Source organism: Bufo bufo, chromosome 3 (genome assembly GCF_905171765.1).
Source record: "Bufo bufo chromosome 3, aBufBuf1.1, whole genome shotgun sequence".
Classification (NCBI taxonomy): Eukaryota; Metazoa; Chordata; class Amphibia; order Anura; family Bufonidae; genus Bufo; species Bufo bufo.
In genome coordinates, this window is record NC_053391.1 from 143762581 (window position 1) to 143775957 (window position 13377).

At 45.9% G+C, this 13377-nt stretch overlaps 1 protein-coding gene across 1 annotated transcript in view; it reads left to right on the plus strand.

The window, feature by feature from the left end:
- Window positions 1-7728: 7728 nt before the first annotated feature.
- Window positions 7729-13377, plus strand: part of MAP7D2 (MAP7 domain containing 2) — a 151878-nt gene continuing 146229 nt past the window's right edge. The window contains exon 1 of the mRNA XM_040423667.1: window positions 7729-7890. Coding sequence (XP_040279601.1) covers window positions 7830-7890 — 61 coding nt within the window. The 5' untranslated portion in view covers window positions 7729-7829. The remainder of the gene's footprint in view (window positions 7891-13377) is intronic.

A 13377-nucleotide genomic window follows, 5' to 3' on the forward strand; every position in this document is an offset into this window, starting at 1 on the left:
TAAAAACATTGGTTGCGCAGTGCGACCCCCCCCCCCTTCCCCCCCAACCCAGTATTAAAGTCATTGGTGGCACATCAGGCCCCCCCGTCTTAAAGTCATTGGTGGTAGTGGCCACAGGGTCCCCTCCGTCCTCTTCATTGGTGGTACAGTGGCAGTTGTGATCGGAGCCGCAGTGTAATCCTGGGGCTCCGATTGGTTACCATGGCAGCCACATTTTATTCACAATAGATCAGAAAACAAATATCAGATGTTGAAACTGAGACATTTTACCATTTCATGAAAAAAATCTCATTTACAACTCAAAAAAGATGGGACGGAGGATACAAAAGGCTAGAAAAGTAAGTGGCACTTAAAAAAAGAAAAAAGGGGGTTATCCAATCCTTCTGTAGAGCATACTTACCTGCTCCCCGTCACCCGCGTCCCTCCAGATCCCTGCACGGCCGCTGCTGCATCTCTCTGTTACGCGGATCAAAACATCCGGTGATGGGGAGCAGCCAATAGCAGGCCATGATGGTGACCAGCCTCCCTAGCATCATGGGTGACGCTAGGAGGCTGGTTACCGTCGCAGCCTGCTATTGTGGCAGCCGTGGAGGGATGAGGGTGCCGGTATCTATGCTCTACAGGAGGGGCCCGGGCATTCTGGGTGTCATTATAGGGATTGGATAGCCCCTTTAAAGCTGTATCATGTAAAAAGAAGCCATATATCAACATGATTCAGAAATGCCGTCATTTTCTCTGGGCCAAAGCTTATTTAAACTAGACTGAGGCAAAATGGAAAACTGTTCGTTGGTCAGATGAACCCAAATTTGAAACTCTTTTTGGTAACCGTAGATCCCATGTTCTGTGGACTCAAGAGGCGAGGGACCATCCAGCTTGTTTTCACCACAGTTCAAAAGCCTGCATCTCTGATGATATGGGGTTACATTAGTGCCTATGGTGTGGGCAGCTTACACATCTGGAAAGGCATTATCAATGCTGAACAGTATATAGAGGTTTTAGAACAACATACGCTCCCATACAATCATATTTCATAGATCACGGCATCCAGTATCAGCCATGTCTCGTGCATACGTGGATTTCTCTATATATTATATACTGTAGATGGGATATTAAGTCTTCACAATTTTAGGCTACATGCACACGACTGTGGTGTGTTTTGCGGTCAGCAAATCGCGGATCCGCAAAACCTGGATGGCGTCCGTGCACGTTCTGCAATTTGCGGAACGGCACGGACAGCCTTTAATATAACTGCCTATTCTTGTCCGCAAAGCGCGGACAAGAATAGGACATGTTATATTTTTTTTGCGGGGCCACGTAACGGAGCAACGGATGTGGACAGCACACGGAGTGCTGTCCGCATCTTTTGCGGCCCATTCAGGTCCGCATCCGAGCCGCCAAAACTGCGGCTCGGATGCGGACCAAAACCATGGCCGTGTGCATGAGGCCTTACATTGAGGAACAATTTTTGGATGTAGATTTTTCGCAGATTGGTGAACCTCTACTCATCTTTGCTTCATAGAGACTCTGCCTCTCGAAAGCCTCATTTACACGTCAGTGATTGTGAGCCAAAACCAGGAGTGGCGCCTCCACAGATATAAGGTATAAGGCCTCCTGCACACAAACTTTTGTTTTTTCCGTTTTTTGCGTTCCGTATATGGAACCATTAATTTCAATGGATCCGCAATAAAAACAGAAGGTACTCCGTATGCCTTCCGTTTCCGTATTTCTGTTCCATTCTAACATAGAACATTTTGGCTCGAAATCACTGATGGAAATGACTGACCAAACACTGACGGTATGAATGAGGCATAATATGCCCTTTTTATACCCAGTCATGTGACTTGCAAATTGCTCCTCCAGCTGTTTTTATTAGTACCATTAAGGCTATATGAACACGACAGTGAATAAAAATCTGTTAAAAACAGAAAAACTGTACGTTTTTAACAGACTGCCTGTCTGAGAAATGGACATTAAAAACTGACCCATTCAATTGTATAGGGGCTGTCGGTCAGTGAAAACAGAAGTGATAGAACATGTTCTATTTTTTTTACATCTGTTTTTCACTGACCGTCAAAAAAATAGCCGTGTGAATAACCCCATTGACTACCACTGGTCTTAAACGGATGTGTGATGGCCGTTAAAAAAAACCCTATCATATGTCCGTTTTCACATGTCGTGTGCATGTAGCCTTACTTTTTCAGCCTCTTTAGACATTCTTTGCCGCCATCAAGTTCTAAATAAGTAAATATTTTCATGAAATGGTAAAATGTCCCACTTTCACCATCTGATGTGTTCTGTGATCTATGATGAATATAATATGGGTCAATGAGATTTATAAATCACTGCGTTCTGTTTTTATTTACAGCTTACACAGCGACCCACCTTATTTGGGATTAGGGTTGTAGACTGAAGCAGAAGACTTAGGCCTCTTTCACACGGGCGCAATGCGTGAGGTGAATGCATTGCACCCGCACTGAATCCGGACCCATTCATTTCTATGGGGCTGTTCACATGAGCGGTGATTTTCACGCATCACTTGTGCGTTGCGTGAAAATCGCAGCATGCTCTATATTGTTTTTCACGCAACGCAGGCCCCATAGAAGTGAATGGGGCTGCGTGAAAATCGCAAGCATCTGCAAGCAAGTGCGGATGCGGTGCGATTTTCACGCATGGTTGCTAGGTTCAGAGCTGAACCCGGACATACCCTTATTTTCACCCAGACAGCCCCCCTGAGGCTAGCATCGGAGCATCTCATGCTCCAAAGCGCTCCCGTGCCCTGCGCTAAATCGCACAGGGCACGGGCTTTTTTGTTTTTAATAACAAACTGCCGGGTGGTAACTTCCGCCCAGCAGTGTGTTCGTTGACGTCACCGGCTCTGAGGGGCGGGCTTTAGCTCTGCCCTAGCCGTTATACCGGCTAGGGCAGAGCTAAATCCCGCCCATCAGTGCCGGTGACGTCACCGGGGTTCCTGGCAGCCCCATGGAGAGCCCCGGTACGTCACCGGAACTCCTAAAAATGCCTTTGCCCTGCGCAATTTAGCGCAGGGCAAAGGAGAGCATCGGAGCATGAACTGCTCCGATGCTCATGTCAGGGGGGCTGCCGGGGTGAAAATGGAGGGATGTCCGGGTTCAGCACTGAACCCGGATAACCCCTTTAATACAGAATGCTTAGTAAAATAGGGCTTGAGGGGTTCCAAAAAAATAAAAAATTAACTCACCTCATCCAATTGATCGTGCAGCCGGCATCGTCTTCTTTCTGGACGATTACGTCATCGAAGGTCCTTTTGCAGGTCCTGAAAGAAGATGATGCCGGCTGCGCAAACAAGTGGATGGGGTGAGTTAATTTTTTTTATTTTTAACCCCTCATTCAACATTTTAGTAAGCATTCTGTATTAAGAATGCTATTATTTTCCCTTATAACCATGGTATAAGGGAAAATAATACAGTCAATAGACTTTGACCACCTCAGCCCCCAGTGCTTAAACACCCTGAAAGACCAGGCCACTTTTTACACTTCTGACCTACACTACTTTCACCGTTTATTGCTCGGTCATGCAACTTACCACCCAAATGAATTTTACCTCCTTTTCTTCTCACTAATAGAGCTTTCATTTGGTGGTATTTCATTGCTGCTGACATTTTTACTTTTTTTGTTATTAATCGAAATTTAACGATTTTTTTTGCAAAAAAATGACATTTTTCACTTTCAGTTGTAAAATTTTGCAAAAAAAACGACATCCATATATAAATTTTGCTCTAAATTTATTGTTCTACATGTCTTTGATAAAAAAAAAATGTTTGGGTAAAAAAAAAATGGTTTGGGTAAAAGTTATAGCGTTTACAAACTATGGTACAAAAATGTGAATTTCCGCTTTTTGAAGCAGCTCTGACTTTCTGAGCACCTGTCATGTTTCCTGAGGTTCTACAATGGCCAGACAGTACAAACACCCCACAAATGACCCCATTTCTGAAAGTACACACCCTAAGGTATTCGCTGATGGGCATAGTGAGTTCATAGAACTTTTTATTTTTTGTCACAAGTTAGCGGAAAATGATGATTTTTTTCTTTTTTCTTACAAAGTCTCATATTCCACTAACTTGTGACAAAAAATAAAAACTTCCATGAACTCACTATGCCCATCACGAAATACCTTGGGGTCTCTTCTTTCCAAAATGGGGTCACTTGTGGGGTAGTTATACTGCCCTGGCATTCTAGGGGCCCAAATGTGTGGTAAGGAGTTTGAAATCAAATTCTGTAAAAAATGACCTGTGAAATCCGAAAGGTGCTCTTTGGAATATGGGCCCCTTTGCCCACCTAGGCTGCAAAAAAGTGTCAGACATCTGGTATCTCTGTACTCAGGAGAAGGTGGGGAATGTGTTTTTGGGTGTCATTTTACATATACCCATGCTGGGTGAGAGAAATATCTTGGCAAAATACAACTTTTCCCATTTTTTTTATACAAAGTTGGCATTTGACCAAGATATTTATCTCACCCAGCATGGGTATATGTAAAATGACACCCCAAAACACATTCCTCAACTTCTCCTGAGTACGGGGATACCAGATGTGTGACACTTTTTTGCAGCCTAGGTGGGCAAAGGGGCCCATATTCCAAAGAGCACCTTTAGGATTTCACAGGTCATTTACCTACTTACCACACATTAGGGCCCCTGGAAAATGCCAGGGCAGTATAACTACCCCACAAGTGACCCCATTTTGGAAAGAAGACACCCCAAGGTATTCCGTGAGGGGCATGGCGAGTTCCTAGAATTTTTTATTTTTTGTCGCAAGTTAGTGGAAAATGCTGATTTTTTTTTTTTTTTTTTTTTTCATACAAAGTCTCATATTCCACTAACTTGTGACAAAAAATAAAAACTTCCATGAACTCACTATGCCCATCAGCGAATACCTTGGGGTCTCTTCTTTCCAAAATGGGGTCACTTGTGGGGTAGTTATACTGCCCTGGCATTCTAGGGGCCCAAATGTGTGGTAAGGAGTTTGAAATCAAATTCTGTAGAAAAATGACGAGTGAAATCCGAAAGGTGCTCTTTGGAATGTGGGCCCCTTTGCCCACCTAGGCTGCAAAAAAGTGTCACACATGTGGTATCGCCGTATTCAGGAGACGTTGGGGAATGTGTTTTGGGGTGTCTTTTTACATATACCCATGCTGGGTGAGAGAAATATCTTGGCAAAAGACAACTTTTTCCATTTTTTTATACAAAGTTGGCATTTGACCAAGATATTTATCTCACCCAGCATGGGTATATGTAAAATGACACCCCAAAACACATTGCCCAACTTCTCCTGAGTACGGCGATACCAGATGTGTGACACTTTTTTGCAGCCTAGATGCGCAAAGGGGCCCAAATTCCTTTTAGGAGGGCATTTTTAGACATTTGGATACCAGACTTCTTCTCACGCTTTGGGGCCCCTAGAATGCCAGGGCAGTATAAATACCCCACATGTGACCCCATTTTGGAAAGAAGACACCCCAAGGTATTCAATGAGGGGCATGGCGAGTTCATAGAAATTTTTTTTTTTTGGCACAAGTTAGCGGAAATTGATATTTTTTATTTTTTTCTCACAAAGTCTCCCGTTCCGCTAACTTGGGACAAAAATTTCAATCTTTCATGGACTCAATATGCCCCTCACGGAATACCTGGGGGTGTCTTCTTTCCGAAATGGGGTCACATGTGGGGTATTTATACTGCCCTGGCATTCTAGGGGCCCTAAAGCGTGAGAAGAAGTCTGGAATATAAATGTCTAAAAAATTTTACGCATTTGGATTCCGTGAGGGGTATGGTGAGTTCATGTGAGATTTTATTTTTTGTCACAAGTTAGTGGAATATGAGACTTTGTAAGAAAAAAAAAAAAATTCCGCTAACTTGGGCCAAAAAAAAGACTGAATGCAGCCTTACGGGGGGGGGGGGGGGATCAATGACAGGGGGGTGATCAATGACAGGGGGGTGATCCGGGAGTCTATATGGGGTGATCACCCAACTGTCATTGATCACCCCCCTGTAAGGCTGCATTCAGACGTCCGTATGATTTTTACGGATCCGATCAGTCTATCAGTGGATCCGTAAAAATCATGCGGACATCTGAATGGAGCTTTACAGGGGGGTGATCAATGACAGAGGGGTAATCAATGACAGGGGGGTGATCAGGGAGTCTATATGGGGTGATCACCACAGTCATTGATCACTCCCCTGTAAGGCTGCATTCAGACGTCCGTATGATTTTTACGGATCCGATCAGTCTATCAGTGGATCCGTAAAAATCATGCGGACATCTGAATGGAGCTTTACAGGGGGGTGATCAATGACAGAGGGGTAATCAATGACAGGGGGGTGATCAGGGAGTCTATATGGGGTGATCACCACAGTCATTGATCACTCCCCTGTAAGGCTGCATTCAGACGTCCGTATGATTTTTATGGATCCGATCAGTCTATCAGTGGATCCGTAAAAATCATGCGGACATCTGAATGGAGCTTTACAGGGGGTTGATCAATGACAGGGGGGTAATCAATGACAGGGGGGTGATCAGGGAGTCTATATGGGGTGATCAGGGGTGATCAAGGGCTAATAAGGGGTTAATAAGTGACGGGGGGGGGGGGGTGGTGTAGTGTAGTGGTGCTTGGTGCAACATATTACTGAGCTGCCTGTGTCCTCTGGTGGTCGATCCAAACAAAGGGGACCACCAGAGGACCAGGTAGCAGGTATATTAGACGCTGTTATCAAAACAGCGTCTAATATACCTGTTAGGGGTTAAAAAAATCACATCTCCAGCCTGCCAGCGAACGATCGCCGCTGGCAGGCTGGAGATCCACTCGCTTACCTTCCGATCCTGTGAACGCGCGCGCCTGTGTGCGCGCGTTCACAGGAAATCTCGCGTCTCGCGAGAGGACGCACCGGCGCGTCCACCCAGAACAACAGGACCGCCGCAAAGACGCAATCCTGCGTACGGCGGTCCTGAGGAGGTTAATGGGGTCTGGGGTTGCTCATCCCTATCATCTCCTAGCAACCATGCGTGAAAATCGCACCGCATCCGCATTTCTTGCGGATGCTTGCGATTTTCACGCAGCCCCATTCATTTCTATGGGGCCTGCATTGCGTGAAAAATGCAGAATATAGAACATGCTGCGATTTTCACGCAAAGCACAAAAAAAATCACCGCTCATGTGCACAGCCCCATAGAAATGAATGGGTCCGGATTCAGTGCGGGAGCAATGCGTTCACCTCACGTGTGGAAGGGGCCTCAGGGTCCATTCAGACGTCAGATAGCCACGGACAAGAACAGGCATTTCTATCACAGGGCCGGGCATGAGCGGTCAGTAAAATGATGAGCGCACGCGGCCGGTATCCGTGTTTTGTGGATCCGCAATTTGCAGACTGCAAAACACTTGCAGACGTGTGAATGAATTTGTCATTTGTCTATACATTAAGATAAACGCCATTTTTTAAGCACCTGTTCCACCTTTTTCAGCACAGTGGGTGAGGCCAAGGGCGACTTCTTTTTATCATTTTTTTTCCCATTAAATTTCCTCAATAAATAAATGTACATCTTTGCATTGCCTGGGAGCGATTTGCCTACCTGTACTGGTAAACAAGGTGGGGAGGGGGCACTGCCAGGATGTGGGATGGAGCCGGGCAGTAATCCCCGCGCCTCCTGCATTAATGAGAGGTAAAGCGGCTTAATGAGCAGCCCGCCCGGCCCCCGGCGCCTCCTCCCGCCTCCTGTGCGCCTCACTGCGCAGTCTGCAGCCTCCCGCACATGTGGCAGGTGGAGCACTGACCGCACCAGCAGTTATCACCGGAGACCTTGAGATGGCGGACGGGTCCGGGAAGACGTCACCGCAGAGCCCCAGAGGCGGCACTCTGCCTGCAGGTGAGATGATGCAACGGGGACGGTGACTGGCACAGCCTGGGTGTGTGCCTGGCACCGGGGACGACTGGCACATATGCCTGTGCTTTTCTCCCAGGGCTGATAATGGAATATGGGTGATGGATGTAATACACCCTGCATGAGGGGGTGGAATATGGGTGATTGATGTATGTAATACACCCTGCATGAGGGGTGGGATATGGGTGATGGATGTATGTAATACATATTCCTGCACGAGGGGTGGAATAGTGGTGATGGTTGTATGTAATACAGACTGCAGGGCCTCCATAGAGGAGTATAACAGTGAGTGATGGTTATTATTCACCCTACAGGGTCTCCATAGAATGTAATAGAGGGTGATATTGTACTACACTCTACAAAAGCTCCATATGGGGTATCATAGTGGGTGATGGCTGTCATACACCCTACAGGAGCTCTATATAGGAGTATAATAGTGGGTGATTGTTGTAATACCCCCTAGATGGACACTATATAGGGGTATAATAGTGGGTGATTGTTGTAATACCCCCTAGATGGACACTATATAGCAGTATAATAGTGGGTGATGGTTGTGATGCACCCTAGATGGACACTGTATAGGGGTATAACAGTGGGTGATGGTTGTAATACCCCCTAGATGGATGCTATATAGGGGTATAATAGTGGGTGATGGTTGTGATACCCCCTAGATGGACGCTATATAGGGGTATAACAGTGGGTGATGGTTGTGATACCCCCCTAGATGGACGCTATATAGGGGTATAACAGTGGGTGATGGTTGTGATACCCCCCTAGATGGACGCTATATAGGGGTATAACAGTGGGTGATGGTTGTGATACCCCCCTAGATGGACGCTATATAGGGGTATAACAGTGGGTGATGGTTGTGATACCCCCCTAGATGGACGCTATATAGGGGTATAACAGTGGGTGATGGTTGTGATACCCCCCTAGATGGACGCTATATAGGGGTATAACAGTGGGTGATGGTTGTGATACCCCCCTAGATGGACGCTATATAGGGGTATAACAGTGGGTGATGGTTGTGATACCCCCCTAGATGGACGCTATATAGGGGTATAACAGTCGGTGATGGTTGTGATACCCCCCTAGATGGACGCTATATAGGGGTATAACAGTGGGTGATGGTTGTGATACCCCCCTAGATGGACGCTATATAGGGGTATAACAGTGGGTGATGGTTGTGATACCCCCCTAGATGGACGCTATATAGGGGTATAACAGTGGGTGATGGTTGTGATACCCCCCTAGATGGACGCTATATAGGGGTATAACAGTGGGTGATGGTTGTGATACCCCCCTAGATGGACGCTATATAGGGGTATAACAGTGGGTGATGGTTGTGATACCCCCCTAGATGGACGCTATATAGGGGTATAACAGTCGGTGATGGTTGTGATACCCCCCTAGATGGACGCTATATAGGGGTATAACAGTGGGTGATGGTTGTGATACCCCCCTAGATGGACGCTATATAGGGGTATAACAGTGGGTGATGGTTGTGATACCCCCCTAGATGGACGCTATATAGGGGTATAACAGTGGGTGATGGTTGTGATACCCCCCTAGATGGACGCTATATAGGGGTATAACAGTGGGTGATGGTTGTGATACACCCTACAGGGGCTCATCAGAGACTAAGGTGGCTGAGATGCACCTTCCTGGGGCTCTATAGGGGTGTAAATGATTGATTGCTGATATATGCTATACTTTGCTGGGACTGTAGGATAGACGGGTGTATGTAATAGCTTGGGGCTCAATAGGATAAATCCAGATGTGGTGGATTTACAGTACAACACATGTGGAATGGGGCATGCTGTGAATGTCAACACTATGCTTATTTTGTTGTGGAAATTCGCTGTGTATTTCACCCCTTCAACCTATAGGGGTGAAACTGGTGGTGATGAAGCTGCCGCACAGTCGGCCTGTACCACATGCAGAATATGCTGTAGGATCTCCATGGATTGGCGACAAAATCCACAATGGAACAATAAGGCCTCTTTAACACGAACAATACGGATTGGCTCTGGATGTGTTCAGTGAAACCCGCACCATTTTGCAAGCAAGTTCAGTCAGTTTTGTCTGCGATTGCGTTCAGTTGTTCAGTTTTTTCCATGCGGGTGCAATGCGTTTTCATGCGTTTTTCACGCGCGTGATAAAAAAACTGAAGGTTTACAAACAACATCTCTTAGCAACCATCAGTGAAAAACGCATCGCACCCGCACTTGCTTCCAGATGCAATGCATTTTTCACTGATGCCCCATTCACTTCCACAGGGCCAGGGCTGCGTGAAAAACGCAGAATATCTAACATGCTGCGATTTTCACGCAACACAGAACTGATGCGTGAAAAAAAACGTTCATGTACCCAGATCCATTGCAATAAATGGGTCAGGATTCAGTGCAGGTGCTATGCATTCACGTCACACATTGCACACGCGCGGAAAACTCGCTCGTGTAAAAGGGGCCTAACGCTGTTTCCGGCCTTACCCATACAGTGGGTGACAGCTGAAATGTCACCTCTCGGCTTTTCCCAGCAGTGTGTACAGATGTGGCCAAAGTTCAATGGAGGTGGAGACGGCAGGTTGTACTTCTGCCATTACTACAACATAGAACGGGTTATGCTTGGATTCGGAGACGCAGATCCCAGTATTCATTATACGTCCCAGTGTCTGATCAGGGATTTTACTGATATGCCAATGTCCAGTAGGTAGAAGAAGCTACAGTAATCTCTCTTGTTACATTGGCATTGTGTGGGAGCCGCTCAGACTATACAATAGACTGGTATCATTTACTAAAATCTGATTGTGGGAAAGCTGGGTGGCAGCTGATCAGGCGAGTATCATTGTATAACTGAACTGCTAGCGGACATTTATGTGGGAGCTGTAATAGACACCATATTGGACGTCTGCCACAGGGGACAGGAAGCCAAGGCACAGAGAGGTTCTACCGGCACAGGATTGCTGTGACCCCCACAAATCCTGAGAACAGGGGTCACGTTACTCAGATCAAGCATGTGCCCTGCCACTCCATTCATTCTCTATGGGACCTGAATGGAGCAGCAGAGCACATGTGAGACCACCGCGCCATTCAGATGGAGGGAGAGCTGCCCCCCCCCCCCACTGTTCTCGCCCCAACTGTCAGTCCTAACTTTTATCTCCTATCCCATGGTTAGGGGATAAGTTGTCTTAGGGTAAATGCACAAGTTCCAGATTTATGTGCGGAGAATCAGCGGGGTAATTAGTGCGGACAATCCGCAATAATTGGTGGGGATTATTTACATGCGGATTTTACTCTCCACATTGAAGTGAATGGAGAAAATCCAGTCGGGAAAAATAAAACAAATTGACATGCTGTGGCCTTTAAAATCCGCACTGCTGGTGTACTTGAGAATTTCAGCTTGTCATAGGATACAATGTACATGACCTACGGTGTGGATTTTCCGCACGTAAATCCGCATGGAAAAATCCCTACGCAATCCTGATCGTGTCCGTTAAGCCTGGTCACTGGTCGCATTTCCGTGGCTGCACAAACACTTTTGGGGGCACCGACCCGACGGTGTCTCTGTGCTATACATTGGGACAAGGTGTCGGTATTGCACCAGACAATCCTCCCCACCTTAGCCTAAAGGCAACGTGTCCAGACTCCAGAATGCTCATTTTCTTTACATACAGCCGGCTGTACATGGAAGCGCTAATATACTGTACGCCCTCTGTACCAGCCTCCTGAACTACCGTCTCACTGGACTCTGCCGTCATGTGAGTAACCGGACAAACCTGTCCCTGCTGGTAGTTTTAATCACTCCTCTGCTATTTTTATAGTGTATGTATGGAAATATGTGCTTGTAGTTGTGTATGTATGTATGTATAAGTCTTGAAGGTCCATGGAGATATAGTATGGAGCTCATACCGTCATGTGCAGAAGACCTAAGCTCCTCACCACCGCTCCTTTCACTTCTATGTGACTGCCAGAGATAGATTTATCATTCCTCTGACAGCTCACTCCACTTTAACATATGGCTAAAGTCAGTTTTAGCCAAGTCAGATTTATGATCGGCCCTTTAAGACTATAATAAATGTGGTTTGACGGTAGCAGTTTATCCGTCAGTAAGCAGCTTTACAAAAGTCGCACATCTTAATGAAAAAGTCGCACGTTTTTATGAAAAAGTCGCATGTTCTATTAAAAAGTCTCATAAGATAAGCATGGTCCTCGCTGGAGTGAAATTGGGACTTTTTTGCGACTTTTTTAAAAAGTCGCAATAGTAAATTTGTCTTGCCAATCATTTGCATAAGCCAAACCGCCCATTTTCTCAAAACTGGAGTGCTTAGCGCTTGCCTTCAAAAAGTCGCAAAAAAGTCGCAAAATTTAGATTTGCGCATTTTTTTGCGACTTTTTGACTCCACAAAAGTGACTTAGCCTAATTATATATCTGGCCCTAAGAGTCCATAAACAATTGGTGGGGATTCTAGTGATCAGATCCCCAAGTCATCATACATTTTTCAGATATGCTTCGGACCCCATTATGATTGAATATTGAATGTTCGGTGTTATGAAATGCCTATGCATGCTTGTAATGTAAAATGTAATTGTAGACTGTATAATGGCCCTGGATATTGCTATGATGGTGGCGTGAGTGTTGAGCATCATCCGGTCTACCTGGGGATGATCTGCAGGATAAGAATTCACGCCTGTGTGCTATATCGTAGTCATAGGAAGCATTCGGGAGGCTCATTGCTTTACATTTCAAAGGCATGTGATGAGTGTATGCAGGATTAATATGAACGCTTCAAACCCAATGGAAGTTTTATGGATAGGTGGGTGGGGGATTGGACTTTCATGGTAACATGTAATTTACACCGGCTACATCTCTGCTTTGCTATCACTTCAAGGTGGATGTCTTTGTTCCTTCTGTGGAACAGTCCTGGAAACATGCCCCAGGAAAGAAGACGGGAAGCCAATAATGTCTGTATTTTTAGGTCTATGGAGTGGCCAATGTATTAGATCTACCGTGTTTCTCCGGAAATAAGACAGGGTCTTATATTAGTATTATTTTTTTATCCGAAAAAAGGGTTAGGGCTTATTATTGGGGTAGGGCTTATTTTGGCTCCATGAACATATTTTATATAGACACATGCCAATTGCAGAACAGTCCCTGGACAGTGTTTATATTAAATATGACTATAACCCCCCCTCATCCATTTCTATGGTGCATTTCTATGGATGAGGGGGGTTATAGTTATATTTGCCACACATTTTTCATTCTGGTACCGTATATTGCCACTGAGCAGTCCTAGGCAGCAATCTACAGTACCAGGGAGAGCAGATACGGCACGGGAGAGATGTAGGGAGCTCCTCCAGGCAGCAGAGAGGGGAAGGAGATCCTTCTGCTGCCTCTTTCATGTTAGTAAGAACGTGCGGGCTGGCGGCAGTACAGGGCATACAGAGAAGCCGCCAGCCCACCCAACTTAAA